At 41.2% G+C, this 23,685-nt stretch overlaps 1 protein-coding gene across 1 annotated transcript in view; it reads right to left on the reverse strand.

Moving 5' to 3' along the window:
* The window catches only part of USP12 (ubiquitin specific peptidase 12), a 106,625-nt gene extending 84,113 nt beyond the window's left edge, over positions 1-22,512 (reverse strand). Inside the window, exon 1 of the mRNA XM_059377639.1 lies at positions 22,096-22,512. Within this exon, the coding sequence (XP_059233622.1) occupies positions 22,096-22,143 (48 nt within the window). The 5' untranslated portion in view covers positions 22,144-22,512. The remainder of the gene's footprint in view (positions 1-22,095) is intronic.
* Positions 22,513-23,685: the final 1,173 nt, after the last annotated feature.

A 23,685-nucleotide genomic window follows, 5' to 3' on the forward strand; every position in this document is an offset into this window, starting at 1 on the left:
CACAAAAGGGGGAGAAAGAAAACAGGCGCACAATTCCTTTATTTCACTGGAATTAAGTCAAAATAAACGTGACATTGATTCTGATCATTTAAAATGTATATGGTAGGGTGACTCAATGGGTTAAAGCCTCTGCCTTTGGCTCACATCATGATCCCAGGGTCTGGGGATCAAGCCCTGAATGGGAAGGGGGGGAATCTGCTCAGCCGGTAGCCTGCTTCCCCTCTCTCTCTCTGTCTCTGCTTCTCTGCCTACTTATAATCTCTGTCCGGTAAATAAATAAATAAATAAATCTTTTAAAAATAAATAAATAAAATGTATATGGTGAAATCTAAAGCAACCACTAAATATATAAACACATACAGAATAAAACATCGATAATGAAAATAAAAATGCTACCTTAGAAAACATTCACTCTATGCAAAAGAAAGCAGTAAGAGGGGAATACAGGAGGAAAAAAAAGACATGAGCCAGGGAAAAAAATTTATAAAACGTTGGTAACTGGACTCAAGTGGATTAACAGAGATATTTTAAGGTCGGTGCCTTAGTCTGCTTGGGCTGCTCTAACAAATCACCGCAGACTGGGTGGCTTAAACTTCGCCTTGTTTCTCACAGTTGCGAGGCTGAAGTCCCACCCAGATCACGGCAGCACAGCTAAGTCCTGGTGAGGGTCCTGTTCCAAATGGCACACTGCTAACTTCCTGTTGAAGCCTCCCAGAGCAGAAAGGGAGCAGACCCTGGGGTCTCTTTTCAAAGGACAGTAAGCCCATTTGTGAGGGCTCCACCCTCACAAGCCACACCTTTGACCACATCACCTCCACCATTTTTTCCCAATTTTTTATTTAAATCCTGGCTGGTTAACATAGAGTGTAATACTGGCTTCAAGAGCAGAACTCAGTGATTGGTCACTTACATACAACACCCAGCACTCATCGTAACAAGAGCCCTCCTAAACAGCCACCATTTTCTACAGATAAATTCTGGGGAGACGCGACATTCACTCTGCAGTAGAGGCAATGGAAATGTTGCAAACTGATGCTGGTCAGAGTTGTACAACTGACAAACACAAAACCCACTGAATGGAGCACTTTAAACACCCTGTTGGATCTTTCCATTTCTTCTGCTGAGATGGGTGATGTGCCAACAGTTTCTACTCCTATAGTTGCAACAGCTAATGACTTCTTAACACCCACTTAGCACAAAAGGCCTATGTTTACTAATCCACTCAAACTCCTTTCTAATACTTCACCACAGCCCAAACTTCATTACAAACATTGCCGGGAACAAATTTTTGACATTAAATATAATGCAGGCTTTATTTTTTAAAGTTAAATATGTATATACACTATGCTCACAAAAAAATAACAGCACCACCTCCCTCCCAACCCACAGATGTCCACATCATTAATCCTCAGAACGTGAGACTATGTTAGGTTACATGATGGGAGGGAATTAAGGCTGTTACTCAACTAACCTTAAGACAGGAGGTTATCGTGCATTCCGCAAGTGGGACCCATGCAATCACTAGGGTTCCCGATAGTGCAAGAGGCTGGCAAAAGAGTCAAGGTCAGGACGACATGATGTGAGAAAGACTGACCAACCCTCTCTGGCTTCCCAGGCCAGGAAAGAGAGCAGCCTCCAGAAGCAGGGAAAGGCAAGGAAAGAGTCTCACCCCTAGAGCCTCCAGAAGGGACCAAAGCTCTACTGACACCTCGATTTTAGCCCAATGAGATCCATTTCAAACTTCTGGCCTCCAGAATGACAGGATAAGAAATTTATGTTGTTTTCAGCCACTAAATTGGTGGTAATTTATTACATACACACAAATTTCTGGTCCATTTCAAACCTTACAAACAGAAATCAAAGCACTCTGATAGTGTAAAAGTGACTGTACCTGGTTAGTTCATCTAGCAGCCTCAATCATATGCTTAAAAATTTGAAGTTGCTTTAAAAACAAGAGTCATTCTAACAGGTGCATATTAAAAAGGGGGAATAAGAAAAACTACTTTGTCTAGCATAGTGTACAATCACAGCCAAGTCTTACTATAGTTCAGATGCAAGAATTTTATTAGGATCCCAGGTACTTACCCACCTGTAGTCAAAAATTATGTTTAGGTATGAAAAAAGTTAAATTTTATTTTAAAACTCAGCCTATTACTTTGGGAGTGCAATTATGAAAATATTCTGCATATGTTAAGAGATTTACATCTACATATATGAAAAATAGATCTACAGTCTCTCTAAATGTTTTCTATAGTATTTCCTACAAATACAAAAACTGGTAAAAAGCATTTAAAACACTATTCTTAAGCTCTAATGAAATGCTGACCTAGGTCATTTTTACCCAACAGTTGCTAAAATCATTAGGTGAAAAGCTGCTGGGGAGCACATAATAGGAATCATGCTGACAACACCTGAACCCTCCATCAACTTCACGATCACAGAAAGAGAAAACACGTGTACCTCCTGATGTGCTGGAACTACAAGTACACACCAATTACCATACACTCTTCTCACTACCACGCACCCACTCACTCATTCCATCCTTGCTTGGGGCGGGCGGGGGGAGGGGGGGTTTGCAAAAAAAAAACAAACAAAAAACCCAAAACTACAACGGAAAATACGGATTCTGGATCAAGCCTGCAGATCTACCAGTTTAGAGAAATACAGAGGATGGAGGGATATTCTACACACCACTAAAAAGATATAATCAGCAAAATGCAGAGAATGGGAAAACTGAATTTCAATAGATAAGCTATTATTTATAAAAGAGTGAGAGATCCATACTTAAGAGAGAGAATATCCAAATGCCATGTGCAGACCCAGCTATGTAAAACCATTTGAGATAATCAGGCAATTTCAACAGTAATTGGACTGAGGACATTAAGAAATTGGGAAATGGGGGTGTGGGCAGTAAATGATACTGTGATTGTACTGGGGAGGGGAGGAACTCCACACTTACATTACTAGCAGTACGGTCCCGTGGCAAAAGCACTAGATGGAATTTGGAGAGATCCCAGGCAGATTCCTAATCCCAAATCATGCATCATGTAACTGTAGTATGTAGTAAGCTATTCATCCATTTTCTCATTTGTGAAACAAAACACTACCACTTACTGGCCCATTTCACAGATTTGCAGTTGCTCTTCAAAAAAAAATAAAGTAATAAAGTGGTCTAAAATGAAAATGATATTGGTGAGGCTTCTTCACAGCATGTATCTGCCATGAAAATATATTCTGCATTGTTATTTTTACTAATGACTGACCCACAGTAACAAGGTTTTGTTGACATTTTAAGATAAATTTTCTATGAAACCACTTCCTCTGATCTCTTTTTTAAGTTTTACATATAATAAGAAAAAAAAAAACCCACAGGAATAATGCCATGGCTGAAAAGGATCAAAGGTTTTTAGATTTCTTTCTCTGTCACGACTTTGGGGAGAAACGGAGTGAGTACCCTATTTATGATGTCTCCCACTTTCCTTTACCCACTTCATCAAAAGTACTTCTTCTCATTAACTCACTGGAGCAAAAATGAGTCCTGTAGGCTGCACATGTGATTATTAATCACATAAACATGCTTTTTTTTTAACTGCCAGACAACTTTCAGAGGAGGTTTTTGCCTAAACCAATATAATGGAATCCATTTAACAAATCTGAGGACAAAATTACTGAAACATTAAACTACTTATGTCATTTTAATCACTAAACGCTTATTTGTTAGCTCTTCTCATGCATGCACACATTCTTGCCTCCTCTCCGAAGCCCTTTCCCCACCCTCATTGTCCTTCCTATCACCTCGGGAATCCCAGCAAGCTCCCCTCTCCACCACTCCCAGAAAGCCTCCAGATGGTCCAGAGTCTGTTCACTCCCAACTCGGCCTGTCTTCCCTTTGAGCAACAAGTCTGAGGTCTGGGTCACTGTTTACCCTGCCATGTGTGAGTATGGTCTTCCCAACTAGACTGCAAGCCCCCTGAGAACAAAGACTGGTAAAGAGGTAAACAGCCATGCATCCAATGTCCAGGACACAGCCTGACCATTCAGATTCAGACTCCAGAAATGGGCCTGATGGCCCCACCGCCATTATGGAATGAATGGCACCCCACAATAAAAGCATCTGAAGCCCTAACCCCCAGGACCTCAGAATATGACCTTATTTGGATAGAGGGTCTTTACAGTGGTCATCAAGTTACAGGTCATTAGAGTGGGCCCGAATCCAACACCTGGTGTCATTATGAAAAGGGGAAACATGGACAGAGACAGACGTGCAGAGGAAAAGCAATGGGAGAGACAAGAGGGAAAACACCAAGTAAAGATGAAAGTGGGGGAGGGGAAGTCACCTGGGTGGCTCAGTAGGTTAAACATCTGCCCTCAACACAGGTCATGACCTCAGGGTCCTGGGATCAAGCCCCTTATCCAGCGCCCTGCTCAGCAGGGAGCCTGCTTCTCCCTCTCCCTCGGCTTGTGCTCTTTCAAATAAATCAGTAAAATCTTAGGGGGAAAAAAAAAAGATCAGGCAGGATGGGTCTACACACCAAAGACTGCCAGCAAACACCAGAAGCTTCAAGAAAGGCAGAGCGGACTCTCTTGACAGCCCTCCAAAGGAACCAACTCTGCTGACTCCTTGATTTTGGACTTCTGACCTCCAGAACTGGGAGACAATACAGTTGTGATTTTTAAGCCACACTGATTTTGGTGTTTTGTTCAGGCAGCTCTGAGAAACTGTTACAGTTGGGGTTTAAGAAAATGAAAATGTGCAATAGTACTATATAAGGTCTAACATGGGAGACATTGAAAATAACGGAGAATAAAATGAGCACAGTTTTGACCTAGAAGGAAGAAACCAAATGACAAAGAAAAATAGCCATTATACATGGAAGTAAAAACTGCAAGCTGCAAATCTGCAGATTTTGTTGGGGGTGGGGAAGTGACACAAACACACAACATCATGTTTGTACGTGAACAGGTAACGTCCAACCATACAGACTCTCACAAGCAGTTAACTGTTGGGAAAGACTGCATCTCCTTCTCTTTGCAGAAGATGACTTTTTTTTAAATTCACACAGCTTAGTACTTTGTAAAATAGTAAGTGGCTCTTTAACTTTTTAGAAACATAGAATTCAGACTATTGTTTCCAAGGTAATCACATGTCATATTCTTTAACAATATACACGGTTCAACCGGAATGATTTATTCACTTTTAAATTCCTCATTTCGACAGTTCAAAAGAATTCATTAGTTACTAATCTACAAAAGCATATTTACCATCCCATTTCTAAAATTGACCTCATCATCATATTTCAGAGTCAGTATTAAATATACTTTGTTTGTAAAAATGACAGAAGGAAAATAAGGCAACATTTACCAACCACTCCACAGGCATACATATCTGGAGGTTTTACAAATGTTCCATCATTACATTTCATTTCTAAACTGTGCCACACCTATTCAGTCCAGCCTTCTCCCTGTTAGAGTAGCATTTTAAGAGAGCCTTGTTAGCTTTGATTTCAACCAAAAATATACCCAAATATCCTTTCTTGAATAATTCATTCCAGATTTATCATCCATAAATTTACCTAAATCCAAACTCTTTTTTCACCTTTATTTATAAGATCTCAATTTGTGAGGTTACTTAGCAATATCACCAGAAAGTAGCCACTCAATAAACGTTAGAAATCGACATCTAGTATACAGCAATAAAGCCTTTCTCAAGAAACAAGAGAATCTCAAATATACAACCTAACCTTACACCTAAAAGGAGAAAGAGAAAGAACGGCAAAAAAGCCTAAATCCAGCAAGAGAAGAGAAATAATGATTAGGGCAGAAATCAATGAAACAGAAATCAAAAGAATAGTAAGCCAGACCAACAAAACTAGGAGCTGGCTCTTTGAAAGAATTAGTAAGATCAATAAACCCTTAGCTAAACTTATGAAAAGGGAAAGAAAAGGATCCAAATACATAAAATCGTAACTGAAAGAGGAGAGATCACAACCAACACCAAAGAAATACAAAAAATCCTAAGAATATATTATGAACAACTATATGTCAACAAATTAGGCAATCTGGAAAAAATGGATGTATTCCTAGAAACAAATAAACTACCAAAACTGAAATAGGAAGAGACAGAAAACTGGAACAGACGCATAATCAGAAATTGAAGCAGTTACCAAAAAAATCTCCCAACAAAGGAGTCTAGGACCAGAGGGCTTCCCAGGAGAATTCTACCAAACATTTAAAAAGAATTAATACCTATTCTTCTGAAGCGATTTCAAAAAACAAAAACAGAAGGAAATTTTCCAAACTCACTCTATGAGGCCAGTATTACCTTGATCCCAAAACCAGACAAAGACCCCACTGAAAAGGAGAATTACAGACCAATATCCCTGATGAACATGGATGCAAAAAATTCTCACCAAGAAATCTAGATCTAAATTCTTTGTGAAAGCTGAAAATTACTGAAGTCACATTCAACTTTCCAAAGTCTGCTAAGATGATCGAAGTAATCACTAATAGAAAACGGCAGGAACATCCCAACAAAGCTAGACTGTCAGGGCTGACATGGTCCAGCTCCCAAAGTGACAGGAGAGAATTAAAGCAAGTAGCCTGGCACAGCAGGACTGTGGAGTACTGGGAAAGCCAGTGACCTCAGCACAAGCAGCCATGTAGTCTTTAAGGAACAAAAACAATAAAATTACAGACAGAACAAAACAGGTGACAGATATTACTTGTTAGTTTAAATGGGGAATCTAGCATGTCTTCAAACAAGATGACAATGTTGCCAATACACAAGTGGGGTTACTAGGCTAAGGCTTGATTTTCACAGGGGTGAAAAAAAAATCAATCAGAAGGTAAGATTGCTTCCTTCAACTTTCTCTTTGTAAAGCTGAGAGTCAAAGTCCAGGCAGCTGCTTTACCAGGCATGGGAACATGTCAGGTCTTTACTGAACTGGGTTCCCTGTGAGGGATATGTAAACCTCTTCGAATTCAAAAAATGTGGTAAAAACAAATGAAACTAACTAGTAAACTAAAGAAACTAGTAAGAAAAAAAGAGTGAAAGGCCTTGTAAAGAAATATATACAAATAACAAGAATAATAAATTTGCATAGCAGAATCAAAGCACAGTATTTCTGGTTTTGTTTTTCATCAATTATATCTAGTTTTGAGCCTCTCACATTTCAAAACTGTTCAACTTTTGTTCACCTTTAAAGAAAGAACCCTGACTACCATTGGTCTGAGGCAATCAGAGCGTTATACTCTTAAGTCCATCAAATAATGAAAGATTAAACACTCCATTTCTATTCCTCACCTGTTCCTAGATGAACCAAAGCTTCATCATTCAAGGCTGTAAGCTGGAAACCTAAATATTATATCCTGTTTGGCAGAAACAAGAACACCCTTCTCCTACTCTTTGAAAAACACATTTTCCTCGTGCAAAGTTCAAAGAACCAATTGCTACCCCCAAGGTACCACTGTAATCATCCTGCAGGAGTATCTTCATAAAGCAAATTAAACACCAGGGAATCTGTCTGACATCAGCAAAAAACTGTGGAACAACATTCTAGGAAAAAAGATAGTAACTTCTTCAGTTATAATGCCTGAGATAATCACAGACAAATCAGAATAAATGTTTTTGCCTACAGAATCTCATATTACAAACATATTTATCATTCCAAAGAACAGATGGCTTTTATTTTAGTCTCTCCTTGCCCCTTCACTGCTTGCTTTATTTGTGCTGAGATGGGTTCTTTGTAAGATTCTACTTTAAAAGAATTACAAAAATTCTCTTGTCAAGGATCCCTGAAAAATCCAGGTGGACCAATACTGTAGAAATTAACAACATTTACTCTCCATAATTTTAGAACTTTAAAAAACTGCTACTAGAAGTGAATTACAGAAAGTTTGCTGATATCAGAAGTTAACTACACCCTCACAGCACAAATAATTCAGTGAATTGTATGCTAATAGAAGAGCCAAACCCACAGATAGCTTATCAGGAAAAAACAAAACAAAAACAAAAATCAAACAAATAAAACCTCTATTAACCATAAATTTATGAATCATTAAAATGATCTTTAGAAGAAGAACAACAACAACCACCACTTAGAAATTTGCTTCATCAGTCACCTGAGCATCCTAAGACCAGGAACTTCAAAACACTCATTTTCAAACTCTGACATGACTACACTTTGTGAAAGCAAACTTGTGAGGCCTGTTGTAACTCTTGGACTATGGCACCTTAATGTGCCTTCCATCCTCTCCTTAGGAGGACAAGGAGTCCTATCAATAATGGTCATATACTGATTTTAGGTTCTTTTTTTTTTTTTTTTAAGATTTTATTTATTTATTTGACAGAGAGAGATCACAAGTAGACAGAGAGGCAGGCAGAGAGAGAGAGGGAAGCAGGCTCCCTGCTGAACAGAGAGCCTGATGTGGGACTGAAAGACCGGTGGATTCCCTTACCCAAGAATCCAACACTGCCACTGGATGCAATCAGCAAGAGGTTCTTTATTGCTACGCAGGCGCCTGCGGGTGGTCAGCGCGCGCCTGCGGGTGGTCAGCAGCTCCTGCTAGCTGAGCACACCCGGCTGGGGTGGTGCCGGGTTTTTATAGACAGGTACAAACAAGTTTTGGGTGGGGCGCAACTGATTGGTTGACAGTTAGAACTTTTGAAAAAGGCATAGGTGGGGGGCGCCTGGGTGGCTCAGTGGGTTAAGCCACTGCCTTCGGCTCAGGTCATGATCTCAGCGTCCTGGGATCGAGTCCCGCATCGGGCTCTCTGCTCAGCAGGGAGCCTGCTTCCCTTCCTCTCTCTCTACCTGCCTCTCCATCTACTTGTGATTTCTCTCTGTCAAATAAATAAATAAAATCTTTAAAAAAAAAAAAAAAGAAAAAGAAAAAGGCATAGGTGGAGTTTGCTGATTGGCTTTGGGGACCCATGCGCACAAAGAGAGAGGCGGGAAGGGGGAACAAGCTGATTGGTTCTGAGGGCACGCGCAGGAGGAGAGAGGCAGGGAGGGAGAAAAAGAAGGGGGAAGGTAGGAATGCCATCATGGCGTCTTCTATTATTTCTATTAGCCAAGCAGTTACAGAAGGGCAAAAGAGCAATTAATAAGCAATTAATAACCTAATTTACGCCTAAAAGCCAGCGGTTCTCAGAAAAGCAAACAAGCAGTTAGTTATCCTATCTATCTTCTAGGGGAGGGGTCTTTCATTCCCCCCTTTTTCTTTATCATGGATAGAATCTTCTATCCATTCGTCTTGTTCTTGCATGTCCTGCCCTTGCATTGAGCTAGTCCGGGGCTCTGTTTGTTTGAGGAGTTGGTATCGCTGTGTCAGTACCATAGTCTGAACAACAGACAGGCGATCTTTAATGAACTGTACTAACCTGTTTAAGACAAAAGGACCAAAAGTTAGAATTAATAACAGAATGATGAGAGGGCCCGTTATAGATGACAACAAAGTAGTAAGCCAAGGCAGTCTGTTGAACCAGTTTTCGCGGTGGAGAAGGGTGAAGAGGGGGTGCAAGGCACCAGCCCCTTCTCCATCCTCAGCCAGCCTCCTGCTCCTTCATCGTTTCCCCCTGAACAATTTTGACTCTTAAATCTTTAAGGTGGTTGAAGGTGGAAGGTCTCATCTTCTGTAACTTCTTCCTGCTGAATAGGGGCGTAGAGCTGTCCCTACCTACTGGGGTCAAAATTGATCAGTGGAGGAATGTATAGGGGAGTTACGAAAGGCGGAGGCAGCCGAATCCAGCGCTGGCAGTGAAGAGGCGTCCTCTCACGCGACAAGGATCGTCTGTCATGGTGAAGTCATTGCAGCAATGGAGTCTAGGCACCAAGCAGAGAAACACTGAACAAAGCAACATATTAAGGTTAATGAGGTGATAAAAATGAGAAGCCCGAGAAGGAGATTTGGCCATAGTCCTCCTTCAAACCAGGAACTTAACCAATCACTAAAAGAGAGAGAGAGAGACTTATCCCTAAGACAAATCTGGACCTGATGTGACATCATTACAGTCAGGGACTGTCCCATAGTGAACTTTGAGGCTCTTTTATGAGGGAGGCTGTTCTAGGTTTTGCTAAAGCATCTATTTGCAATTGCACCTCAACAGAGGTGGCCTCTAGGATAAATATGACAAAGGGGTGAAACCAATAAGAAGACCTTTGAGTGGTCCAGCCTTAACAATATCCTGATTACAGAGGATCACTGGCAAGTGAGAGAAAACTTGTCAAGAGATAAGGGGAGTCCCCCATGCATCATCCAATCCACTCATAAAGAAAGTGGGGTCATCCATTATCTCCACAAGTCCATAGTTAATCCTATGGAGTGTGGTATGGTGGCTTTTAGGCAATTTCATTATCCCAGCCACACATAAGGTGTTAGTTAAGTTATACAATTGTAGGGGAATCAATCCCATTTTCCAGTTGTTTAATCATGTGCTGTGGGGTCTGCTAATATCCCCACAAAATAATAAGATCGACTTCTCTGAAGTTTACCTCAAATTGTTTAGCTTAGGTAAACATTTAAATACAATCAAATCTAGATTTTAACATCCATAAAGGTGTGTTACTAAAACAATTTTTCTCTCTAAAATAACCCTCATTTACAAAGATAGCCAAATCAGGACTAATTCACTTGTGAAACAAATCCAGTTTTTACAAACTTGGCCCATTATTTACATAAGCTCAGTAAGAACAGTTGAGTGTGATCATATAGATCTTTTAGAATCTGCTTTGCTGGAACTTCTTATAAGGAATCTCTAGGTTGAACTTTTAGTAGCCTCTCCGGGCCAGAAGCCAAGCCCTGTACTTGCCATCAGGCATGCCTGCAATACCTGTCGATTTGGGCGAGTTCCTTTTCTGAGTCTCCGCACCTACCAAGGAGTGACATTCTTTACTCACCTGGTGAGGCTGCTGGGAACTCTGTAAGCAAGGTATCAGGCTAACAGTCCCAAGGGGCTTTATGGCTCCAGGTTTCATAAAGTCAACCTTAGTTCCTTAAAGCTGTCTGGTCATATCTGAGTCTTTTCAAATATGACATCCCAGTCAAAGCCTTGGTAAAATAACCCGTGTTTCCAATTCTTTCCTGTTACAAGGAGAACAGATTCTTATTGAACTTATGCAAATGACTGATTGCCATGGAAGAAAGAATACTTACTAAGACCTTTTGGTTTCAGAGGGTTCAGATAGAGAGAAAAGGTGAATGCTTTGAGTACTTTTACAAATGAGCACTTTTACGTCTCTATAAGTTACAGATGACTAGGAGGGAGTATCCCTAGTCTGTAAGAGCAAACAGTAGAGAGAACCAGCAATGTTTAAAGTAAGACAAAACATTAAGAGACACAACACTATAATCTTTTAGTCCCATTTAGTCCCATGTTACTAATTCTGGTGAATGCGGCTTTAGTCAGTTTTGGAAATTCTTACCCATTTCAGTTTTAGGATTTTCAAGCATATTAAATATCTGTATTTGTCCTGAAAGTCCTTTATAGGAATCTACTTGAAGATAATTTTGCAAGAGAATTAAAACAATTAAAATGACAAAAATTCAGAATGGATATAGTTAGAGTTGATGAGAGTTTACAATTTAGCTGCAAGGAAATCAGGTTACAATTTCTGTGACACATAACATTCCCATAATTACAATATCAAGCGGTGATCTCTCAAAACGTTAAAACTTTAGGAAGTGCGTAGAATCTCTAGAATAGTTATAGCATTTTCCCAAATGTAACCCAAGGTTTATCATTGGTTCAGTAGTACTTCATGAGCAACTTCACATACCAAGGAAAAGCTGGAGTTAAAGAGATTTACAATTTAAATCCTGTCAACATTTGCTAAAATTTTAGAAAGTTTTAAAGCACATGCCTAAATATAATTAGGGATGTTAAACACCTGATAAAACAAAACATAGAAACTGGTTTTTCTGGGCAGGCAAAGAGAAAACCATTTACATTTTCTTAACAGCAGATCAATTGATCTAAGAAAACATTGTCCTTTTGAACAGAGACAATTTCAGTCTTGTACCAATGTACCTTTAAAAGCGGTTAGTTATCCTATCTATCTTCTAGGGGAGGGGTCTTTCAGGACTCCATCCCAGGACCCTGAGATCACGACCTGAGCCGAAGGCAGCGGCTTAACCCACTGAGCCACCCAGGTGCCCCGTTAGGTTCTATTTTATAGCACAAAGGATGTCTACATGAATTGTCTCATTTCATATGCATCCCCTCATGTGATCTAATGAGAATGACTATTCCAGTTCAAAGCTGAAATCCAAGTACCAATAATTAATGAAGTGGGACTCAAAGGTACTCCCCCCCACACAGAAAACATGGAAGTCAAGAGACAAAAACTCCAAATTCTTCTCTAAGAAGGAAAGAAAAACAATTTTGTTCCAACCATGAAAGCTTCAACATAGTGGTTTATAGATATCATTATGGATTTGGGGGTCAAGAAATTCAGACCTCATCCCTAGTGAATGTGAGAACAACCTAAAACCTGTTTCTCCAATCTGTGAAAACGAGGTTATCATTTGAGCTTTCCTAGCCCTAAATGGGTCTTCAAGGCAACAGTTATGAGAAAAGATAAAGAGGACGAAATAACTTTGAAATGATTTTGAAATATCTCAAAATCAATCTATACAGTTGGTTTTCTTAGGTATAATAACATGAATATATGGTTATATATGTTGTCTTTTTGTTTTAGGCAGGTTTCTTTTAGCAATATTTTGGTTTTTATGTAATTTGATAGTCCTTTCACTATAATACAGATAAATTTAATCCATTTAGGTTCACTGTAATTAATGAACTAGCTCTGGATTTTCTGTTGATCTTTTTTTTTTTTAATTTTGCTTCTTGATTTTTCTGTTTTTCTGCTCTCAGAGTCTGAGTGATAGAGTTTAATTTCCTGTTGGTTTGGACGCAAGAAAATTCATCTCTAGGGTGGGTGTGTATTTATTTATCCTTCATTTTTAACATGCCTATGTAACTTTAAAATTTCTAATGCTGGGGTTTTTCGGAGGAGCAAACCTTTACCAGGTTTTAACCACCCACTGAATAGTGGTGATTATACCCAATCTTGTTACCGTCATCTTTAAAAAAATAATACAAGTAACTTTTAACAATCCATGCAATGTACTGACATTTTTATCAATTCCATTGTTTCATTATCCCAACAACTTTCCTCTGAACTTTATTTTCTCAGGCTAAATACATATTTTAATGATATTTTAATAAGAGTCAATGATTGGTAAACTCTCTTGGTACTTCTGCATCTGCCCCTTCCTCCTCTCCAGCCTAAAATTCTCCCAGGACTCTTTCCATGCCAAACTGAACTACAGACTCTAAAAATAGCACATTATTCCATGACTCTATACCTTTGCTCACATCTGGAATCCTACCCCTCCTTGTGTACACAATAAATGACTTCATTTCACAAAGTTCAAATCTCTTCTGTGAAGCCTTTTCCCTGAAAGTCCTCTTCTCTCTTGAGAGTAGTAACTGTAGAGCCTCCAAAAATAAACAGATAAGAGTATTCTCAACTGGATGAGACTAGTCAATGGATCTGGTCAATCCAAATGCCTCTCGGCTGCCTAGAGGCCAGGAGGATTACTTTCTCAGCACAACCAGAACCCATTCAGGACACACTAAATGGGAAGCTTTGTAAAGACCAGGGCTTACCATTGTCACCTTTGTAGTCTCAGTACCGCGCCCCCCAAAACTAACGTAATGTAATTCTCCAATAATACTTCCTTAAAGTACTTACTGAAGAAAAAACACTCTCTACCAAAAAAAAACAAAAAAACAAAGTATGTCACTATTGGCTAATAAATTCTCCCCATCCCCCGATGAAAAACACTATCAGGCAGAAGACTTATTAGGTCACTAAAACACCAAAATAAAATCAAAGGCAACAGTCAATAACTCAGCTAAAAGATTCTGTGATTTAAACCAGTATTCACAAGTAGGAAATGCATGGATGATTCCTGCACCTATGAAGCATTTCAATAAGAACATCTGTCAGCTATCACTGAAATAAACATCCACTTCTTGTTTTAAGTTGGAAATAAATTTTTACTGGCATGCAGCCTTAGACAAGTGGATTACTACAGATGGGGAGTCTAGGCAAGCTTATACACTCTGTAGTCACTCCACAATTTCTAGAAAAAGTTAATGATCTTTCTTAAAAAGAATCAACAGAAAAGCATAAGGCAGTGAACACAGCGGATATGCAAAGTCTCAGCACCTCACACAATTATGTTTCCTATTAAATATCTTGGACTTGACACTATCACAAAATTCTTCTCAACTGGGAACTTTGTGAAAGTGAAGACTAATAGTTTTCTTCCAAAACAAATTATGTCTATAAACTGTGTCCTTCATCTCCTTCTAATACAAATTCTAACCATAAGATTTTAAATGATCAAACTCTAATTCCAGGTATTCACACTAACACTGTCTCTCTGGTTGCAAGTTTTTAATGCAGCAACTCATACATAACTGTTCATAACAACTAACATTTACCCTTTTCTTACAACACTTTAAAGCACTTTACAGATATTTAACCCTTTTCCAGCCCATGAGACAAGGAGAGAATAGGTTTTCAACAAGATATGAAAGCAGACTGGGTAACTACACGGCAGGCCAACGAGAGATGTTATTGCAGGAAAGGACAGAGGCAGGAACAATAGGAAAATACAAAAGGAAATAAGGCCTGAAGCTGACTTGGATACACACAAGTCGTTCTAACAGTGACAAAAAGTTGGGGTGCCTTTTTTTTTAGTATAAAAAATAAGGCAAGATTTTTCTTCTAAAAGTAGTATTCCCAACTTACCTAAACTTCTCAAAAATGTTCGAGAATGTCACAAATTAGACCATATCTATTCCCAGACAAAAAGAATAAAATCTTTCTACAAACTATTTAAAACAGAGAAAGATCATTTCCATTCTTAGTTTACAATATCATAATCTAATCCACTTTGAAATAAATCTGTGTTTTCAGAGGCATATATTATTAATGAGCTGTTTCCTGTGCTGAAAATGAACTGCAGTAATTGCATTTCATGAAACAAATTTTTCAATTTTGCTTACTAATATTTGTTGAGCTAACATGAATCAGTAGTAGCGTCAAAGAGTCCTTTCCACACTGAGGGCACAAATCACTTTATAGGGGTAATAAAGAACCACCACCATTACAAAGTGATTGCTATGAACCCAAGTATCATTTACTCCCATTTTACAGATAAGGAAACCACAGCACAGAAAATTAAGTTGTCCAAGATTGCACTCACACCTAAGGAAACAAATGTAGACTCTCAAAAAGGGCACCAATTCAAAATTGGTTTTAATGGTACTGGAAGAGAAAAAATGTTCAAGCATGAGTAAATAGTTACATAGTAATAGCCTGTTAATGAATAAAATGGCAGTATCCCTAACCTCCACAAAATGCTTTTAAAGGAAGAAATATATATTAACTTTGGACTGTAATTTTCCATGCACAAAACTGGGGAACTAGACATAATTCACATTTAACTGTATCTAATTCCATGCTCCTTATATAATCTAAAACATGACTGAATACAACCTACTAAATGGGAGAAATATTTGCAAATCATGTATCTGGTTAAGGGACTAATATCCAAGATACATAAAGAACTCACTCAAACAGCTCAATAGCAAAAAAAAAAAAAAAAAAAAAAAACTGACTTTTTTAAATGGGCAAAAGATCTGAACAGACATTTTTCCAGCTAGCCAACAGGTATATGAAAAGATACACATCAGCAATCCTCAAAGAAATGCAAATCAAAACCACAATGAGGTCCAACCTCATATCAGTTAGACTGTATGATCAAAAAAAAAAAAAAAAAAGTATTGGTGAGGATATGAAAAAAATGGAATCTTTATTGGTGGGAATGCACTTCTGGTGGGAATGTAAGCTGGCATAACCACTTTGGTAAACAGTATGGACGTTCCTCAAAAAAATTAAAAATAGAACTACCATAACACTGCAATTATCTGAAGAGAATGAAAACACTAACTTGAAGAGGTATCTGCACCCTTGTGTTCACTGCAGCATTATTTACAATAGCCAAGACACAGAAGAAACCAAGTGTCTATCAATGGATGCATTGATAAAAGAAATTATTGTACATACACAGAGTGGAATAATACTCAGCCAGAAAAAAGAATGAAATCTTGCTATATGCAACACCGTGGATGGACCTAGAGAGCATTATGCTACGTGATGTAAATCAGACAGAGAAAGGCAAATACCTATGAGCACTCATATGTGGGAATCTTAAACAAACAAACAAAAAACCCACCAAACTCACAGATACAGAGAACAGTTTGATGGCTGCAGAGGTACAAGGGGTGAAGGTAGTCAAAAAGTAAGAAGAAAAAAATTAATAGATAAAACATGACTAGAGGTTCCAAAATACTGATGATATCGGTAATAATTTATAAACTCTGAAGGAATCAAAGTATTCGGTTTTAGATCTGGAAGGAAACAAACGTACAAATGTATCTAAAATTTATCTTCTGGGTTAACTGCTCTTTTTACTATGCCATGCTGTAGGATACATAATAAAATATTAAACATTAAGTTTCTGGGATTAAGCTACTAAAAGAAAATCTAAATTAGATTTTAGGTTAGACTATCTGATTTAAATCAGACCATCTAAATCTGGAAAAATGAAGGTTTCTGTTAAGGATTAATGCTACTAAGTGAACAAGTGCTTAAATAATCTTTCCTGAGATAGCAGAAGTTTCAGGAGAACTAGAATAAAAATTATTTCAAAGGCAGGAAGGAAGAAACTTCCAAGTAACAAAATGGAGGTTTTCCATCTCTGGGGGACCTGGTCAAAAGCTGGGAATCAAATAAAACTAGATGTGTTGTGATCAAGCCTGGCTAAAACTAGCCACGTGGATCATGATAGGGTAAATAATTAAACTGCTCTGAGATTATAAAGATTAGCTAGAAGCAGAAGGTAAGCAAAACCACATGATATAATATAAATCCAGTCCTCAGACACATTCCACACACTTGAATATGGTGTTTAAAACTATACTTTTTAAACATATTAAAAGTTTCAAATCCCAATGGTCTTATCTTTGTGATAACTATTAAGTACCTAAGATTAGAATAAACCCATCATCATTTACAAAATTCCATTTCTACTAATTATATACAGCATCGTAGCCTATCGCCATACCTTTCTGCATTAACAAACTTGCCATATTATCATTTTAAACATTAAACTCTCCATGCTTATCCTGCAATTGTACAAAATTTAAAAGCCAGCAAGACAATCATTCATGGGGAAAACTGAAATGGAAAATTTTATCTATAAGGCTGATTAAGTTTTTTGTTTGTTTTTTAAAGATTTTATTTATTTATTTGAGAAAGAGACGGTGAGAGAGAGCATGAGAGGCGAGAAGGTTAGAGGGAGGCAGACACTCGGTGGAGCTGGGAGCCTGATGCAAGACTCGATCCTGGGACTCCAGGATCGTGACCTGAGCCAAAGGCAGTCGCCCAACTGACTAAGTCACCCAGTAGCCCAAGCTTTTTTTTTTTTTTTTAAGACAAAATATGCTCTGGGAGGTAAAGCAGTTATTTTCTTTTTGAGTAAGAGTTTTCAAATGCTTTTTATAAAATATTTGCCAAATTTTCTCTAATGAGAACACATCATTTTAATAACCAAAAGGTATTGTAGCCAAAATCAGATTAGTAAGCTTAAATAAACCTTTTATAACACTTATTCTAAATGATCTCTCCACTAAGCCTCCTCAAACACATGCTCAAACATTCCTTATCAGTACTTAACCATTTACATGAGGGGAAAAAAATCCTTCTTTTTGAAATTTTCCTGTCTAAAATTAATGTTTATAGTAAAAACAGCAAAAATGAGTAAAATAATGGCAACTCACTTTGAATGTTCCTACTATAGAAGTACTATTCTACTAATAAAATATAAATAAAAATTATTTTACTAATAAAAGAATTACATCTATCCTATTTCCTGAGAAGGAACAAAGCATTTTATTATTTAATACAATATTCGGACTACATGAAGAGAGCAGCCACACACACACTCACACCCCCAACCCCCGACCCCCTGGGAGGGGGTTTGACAATCAACAGGGCAGAGGCTTAACTCTTAACTCTTACTGAGTCACCCCAGTGAGACTCAAAACAATGAGAAAAGACAAATAGCCACCTTCACCTGTGACTTTGCTTCAATAAGGAGTTTAAAGGTCACCGCGTGTAGGATGCTGTTTTAGGGACAAGCTTTTAAGAAGTAAACCTGTCAGACCCGCACAAACTTGGGGCCTTGGCCTCCCACGTTGATGGCTCTACTTCCCCGTGCTGTGACTGGGAGTGGGCAAGCAGCCAGGCCAGTGCCATCCCAGGATCTACCACCGTCGACCCTTAACAACTTCTCCTTTACCCAATCCCCCTCCTCAACAATCTCTTTCCAAACATGACTTCTCCAACCCACGCAGGAAGGGACGTGATGATCCCAGCTGGTGGCGCTGATGCCTTCGAGGAACAGGGCAAGACCCATGTATTTATTACCACCTTCCAGTCCCAGGCCACCCAAAACTGCTCTGCAGCTTTGGTTTCCAAACCTAGGCCTCTCTTACATGTATCTGGCTACTTTTCCCATCATTTCATACTTATTAAGGAGACTATTTAATATCAGGTAACTACTGTGTGAAATCGAAGCTACTTCAGAGGCAAAACAAACACCACCATGTAACACTGAAAATATATTATTTCGTGGACAAAAAACAAAAAACATTTCTAGTCGTAGCTTTCCAAGTTTATTCACTCCCATCAACAAAGAATCGCTCATTTGGGTCAGGCTACAACACTAACTTCAGAAAAACTGATTTTTCCCATATTAGCAGAACAACAGTGACCTAGAATAAGACATATCTGAAGAGATTTGTTCTTAACAGTTACTCGATCCAGTCAAGGTATTGCCAATCTGCCCAGATACCTTAAGCTGACAAGTGAAAAAAAAAAAAAATCAGGTAAACTTCACTATTTTTTTTAAGATTTTTATTTATTTATTTTACAGAGAGAGAGAGATCACAAGTAGGCAGAGAGGCGGGCAGAGGAGGAGGGGAAAGCAGGCTCCTTGCTGAGCAGAGAGCCCCACGCAAGGGCTCCAGCCCAGAACCCTGAGATCATGACAAAAGCCAAAGGCAGAGGCTTTAACCCACTGAGCCACCCAGGCGCCCCTACACTTTACTATTTCTAAAATAAAATTCCAATCCATCATATTTTCACAGATGTTGACCCTCTGAGTAGAAGCATCATTCTTCTTAGGTCCAACACCACCTCCTCTTTACCACCAACACACACACCCCCACCACCCCCCCAACCTCATCCTGCTAAACAAACTCACTTCCCCCAAACTCAGGTAGGAGAAATGGAGGCCTCTGGGAAACTGTTCTCTAGCTTGCAGAAGTTAGTGACCCACCAAACTGCAGAAATAAACAATAGTCCTTCCCCTTAAGGTCTTCGGTCTAATAAGGAGACAAGAGAAAAATTCACAACACAGCAAGTGTAATAAATGCTACTGAGGTTACCAAAACTCCAAGAACTTATGAGGGTGATAGAGGTGGGGACAGACAGGAGTAGGATTATCTAAGTAAAGCTATCAGCTTGAGAGATGGGGAAGAACTCACCAGACTAGAAGCAAAGACGGAGTGTTCAAAGCCTACACAAAGAGCATCTACAAAGGCACAAAGGTAAATAAATACCTTTACTTTTCTTGACCGTCAATTTTCTAAGATGGGTTGCAGTCTTCTTTAAAGAGTAAGATTACAGATTACTTTGAGACATTCAGCATTATTTTGAGAGTACATCAGAATTCATTCAAATATGAACTACAGACACACCCAATTCTTTTTTTTTTTTTTAAGATTTTTTTATTTATTTATTTGACAGGCAGAGATCACAAGTAGGCAGAGAGGCAGGCAGAGAAAGAGAGAGGTGGAAGCAGGCTCCCCACTGAGCAGAGAGCCCGATCCCATCGGGGCTCCATCGATCCCAGCACCCTGGGATCATGACCTGAGCTGAAGGCAGAGCCTTAACCCACTGAGCCACCCAGGCGCCCTGTGACACACCCAATTCTAACACTAGTTTTGGAACTATCTTATTTGACCAGGCACTGACATTTCCATATTCACCAACAATACACACACACCTCATGCAACCAATCAACACACTTGAGTGAAAGCCCTAGAAAGAGCTTGAGTCTGACATTCTTCAATCAGAATCGTTTACTTGGCGATTGACTTGGCAAATCTCTCCCCATCTTCCTAATCTAATCAGAGCATATATATTTAATATATCTACCTGAATACTGTTTGTGTCCCTCAACTAGGTCATATACACCATGAGCACGGACTGCCCTGATCACTACTGTTTCCTCACTGGCTGAGGCCAGTCTCTCTTCCTTACCAAGTGATAAACGAGTGAATGAATGGTGAGTAGAGAGTAACACATCACTCACTCCCTAAGCAATAGACTTTGACAATGAACTATGACCAGATAATCCGTGTAGCTCAGCAATCCGGCAAGATTATCACTTTCAAAGAATTAATTATCACATTCCTTCTGAAACAGAATACGATCATAATTGGCATATCTAAAAATAATTAATCCACATGATCCTGGGGAATCGTTGTTAATATAGTCCCTTTAATATCAATGATTTCCTAAAATGTAAATTGTGAAAAAGAACAAACATTCATTTGGGGAAATGGATTCTTCAGTGATTCACTCTTCAACATGATTTAATACTGTAAATTTTAATTCCACCTGACTTCAGCCATTTTTTTGTACTGTTCCTCAGCGTGCAGTATGGAATCTGCCTCTAAAGCACCTTTCCAATCTGATTCATCACTCCTTAAAGAAAGCCATATAAAATGTACTACCCTTAAATCGAAGATTGCTGGGGATCTCCTTGTGCAATCCGACGCACAAAAAGGGCCAGTAAGATAGAGCAGAAGGAAAGATTTCAGATGTCTTTAATAACATAATCGGTAGGCCCACACTGCAAAGAATAACTTTTTTTCTGTGAGGGTTCACAATTAAGATCCCTCGTTGTAAGCTCCGAAGTACCTAATGAAACGAATTTGCCCCATCGTGTGGAAAAACTGGGGCCCTTCTGGCCAATCACGAAAACACCAAGATTTAAACGCACCCACGTTTTGCTGTAATTAATTCGGGACTTTGCAACAGGCAGAAGCACTTTTCCGTCAGTCTATTTAAATGCCCCAACGAAACGCGAACCACCCTCACGATCCGTCCCCGTACAGAGAAGTACTTCCAGCCACACACAGATACGTCTGATGTATTCAAGTAAACAATCGACCGGGAAGCTTAAGCGGTTTTCAAGATTAACGCGGATTCGCAAAGCCGAGACTGCTGCATGGACACATGGCTGGAAAACGGAGAGCTCGTTGCTCAGGAAGAGCCGAAAATGGGAAAATTTTTCAACAGCACTTATTTAAAGTTTCCACCTTCACACACACCCCCTTCCCCTAAGCACCGGGTGGGGGCCTCGGCGTCGCCAAAGGCGCGCGGAGGATATCTGCGTCTGACTTCCGTCCTCTCCCGGCAGGAATGAGACCCTGCCTTCCTGCCGGCGGACCCCCCACCCCCGCCCAGGGCCGCCTCCCCGCTCGGCGCACCGCCGGACGGAAATGGAGAGGCGCTGCCCCGCGTCCTTCCACCTCCGACCCCAGCCGGGGGCCGTGCGCCCACAGCTCGGGGTGCGCCTCGCCGCTCCGCCCCGGCGCCGCGGGAAGACTCGGACAGTCGAGCCCGCGGGCGCTGGCGATCGGTGCCCGCGCCCCGCCGCGTCTGCCACGGTCGCCCCCGCGCCGCCCGGGCTCGCCGGGTACCTCACCGCGCTCCCCGCCCGCCGCCGTCCAGCCGCCCCCGCCTGGGCCGCGGGGGCCCCCACGCTAGGCCCCGCGGGCCGCCCGTGTAAGGGGCGCGGACAAGGGCCGAGCAGCCGCCGCCCGCCCGCCCGCCCGCGGGGGTCCCGGGGCCGCCCCCGCCGCCCTCCCGCCGCACCTACCATGGTACAGATGGAGGCGAATTTGGAGACTGTCATTAGGATTTCCATCCGCCCAACGCCATCTTCCACCCAATCACAGCGGCGGCGGCGGGCGGGGGAGGAGAGGAGCCGGGCCGCCCGCTCGCACCGCAGCCCGCGGGCGGACCCCGAGCCGCCACGAACCCACGCACCGAGCCTGCTCTGCCGCCGCTGCCGTCGTCGCCGCCGGCGCTCCGGCACTCCCCGCCTCGGGCCCCAGTCCCCGCCTGCAGCTCGCCCGCCCGCCCCCGGCTCCTCCCCGGCGCAGGGCGCAGCCGCTGCCTCGGGGCCCGCGCCTGCCCGCGAAGCCTCCCGCCCGTACACCCCGCCCTGCGCGCTGGGGAGCGGGCTCCGCCGAGGCCCTAATGCCCGGCCTGCCCGGCAGCTGCTTGGCCCAGCGGCGGGGCGGACCCCGCCCACCCGCCGCGCGCCCAGACCTCCCCGCGCGGCCCCGCCCACTCCTCCGCGCGCGGCTCTACGGCCCCGGAGCGCGCGAGCGGGGGAACTCAGGCGCGGCCCCACCCCGCGCTCGGCCGGACCCCGCCTCCCGCCCGCGTCCCTCGCGGTCCTAGAGCCCGAGCGCCACCAGAGCCTTGGCTGCGGGGAGAGCGGGGGCGGGGGGTGAGGGGGGACAGGGAACGCTGGAGAAGGGGGGGGCGGGGCTAGTCCTTTCGCTGCATGGGCTGCGGCAACTTGGGTAAGTCCGGGAGAGGACTGACCCGCAGCCTCCGCTAAGGGTGAGGGGACAGCTGGTCCCCACTCCACAGAAAGAAAACGGAGGTGATCTGGGTAATTCTGGGCAGAGTGGGAGGAAACCTTCGTAGAGTTGAAATAACCGGGTAATCCAACATCCCAAGCACTTAACAAAAATGTCAGGTGGTCTATCTCTTTGACATACAGTGGGTGAATCACCTGGGTCAAAACACCATAACTTAACAAAAGATAATTAAAAATGATATATATTTAGCTCCTTGAATTAGGAAGAAAGACAAGTAATGGGGAAAGGGGGCCAAGCTGCCTTCCCGCCTCCCTGCTGGCCATAAATTTAGAATATGTTTATAAATATAGTATCTAAATATATTTGTTCTGAAAGTTGAGTTGCAAAAGGGAAAATCTCAGCCCAACACTGATGATGATGTTACCATAGACAAAAAGTCTCCTGAGTGAAAAAAAAAATGTCCTGTGAGAAATCCTTAAGCTGGGCCAGCTAGGGTACGGTTCCTCTCTTCTACTTTTATAAAATACATCAATGCATCCTGTTCTTTATGTCAGGAAACTCAGCTTTATTTCTTCCTATCTGAGAAAGAAGTTCAAGTTAGTAGAACAACTTTATTATGTTGGAAAGCCTGTAACATTTCCCATTTGGTGAGCTGCAGTGAAGGGGTGCTTTTTGGGTTCCCCTATTTCAGTGTGGCTGAGGATGTGAATTCAGATAAACCTCCAAAAATCAGATATGCCTTGCCTAATAGGTTCAAAGCATTTGAAACACAAAACAAAGCAAACAAAATTTAGGTGCAAAACAGAGTTCTGGTACATGAATGCTGTTTCCATAGTGATTTCCATTATAAGCTT

This window comes from Mustela nigripes, chromosome 15, assembly GCF_022355385.1.
Source record: "Mustela nigripes isolate SB6536 chromosome 15, MUSNIG.SB6536, whole genome shotgun sequence".
NCBI classification, from domain to species: Eukaryota; Metazoa; Chordata; class Mammalia; order Carnivora; family Mustelidae; genus Mustela; species Mustela nigripes.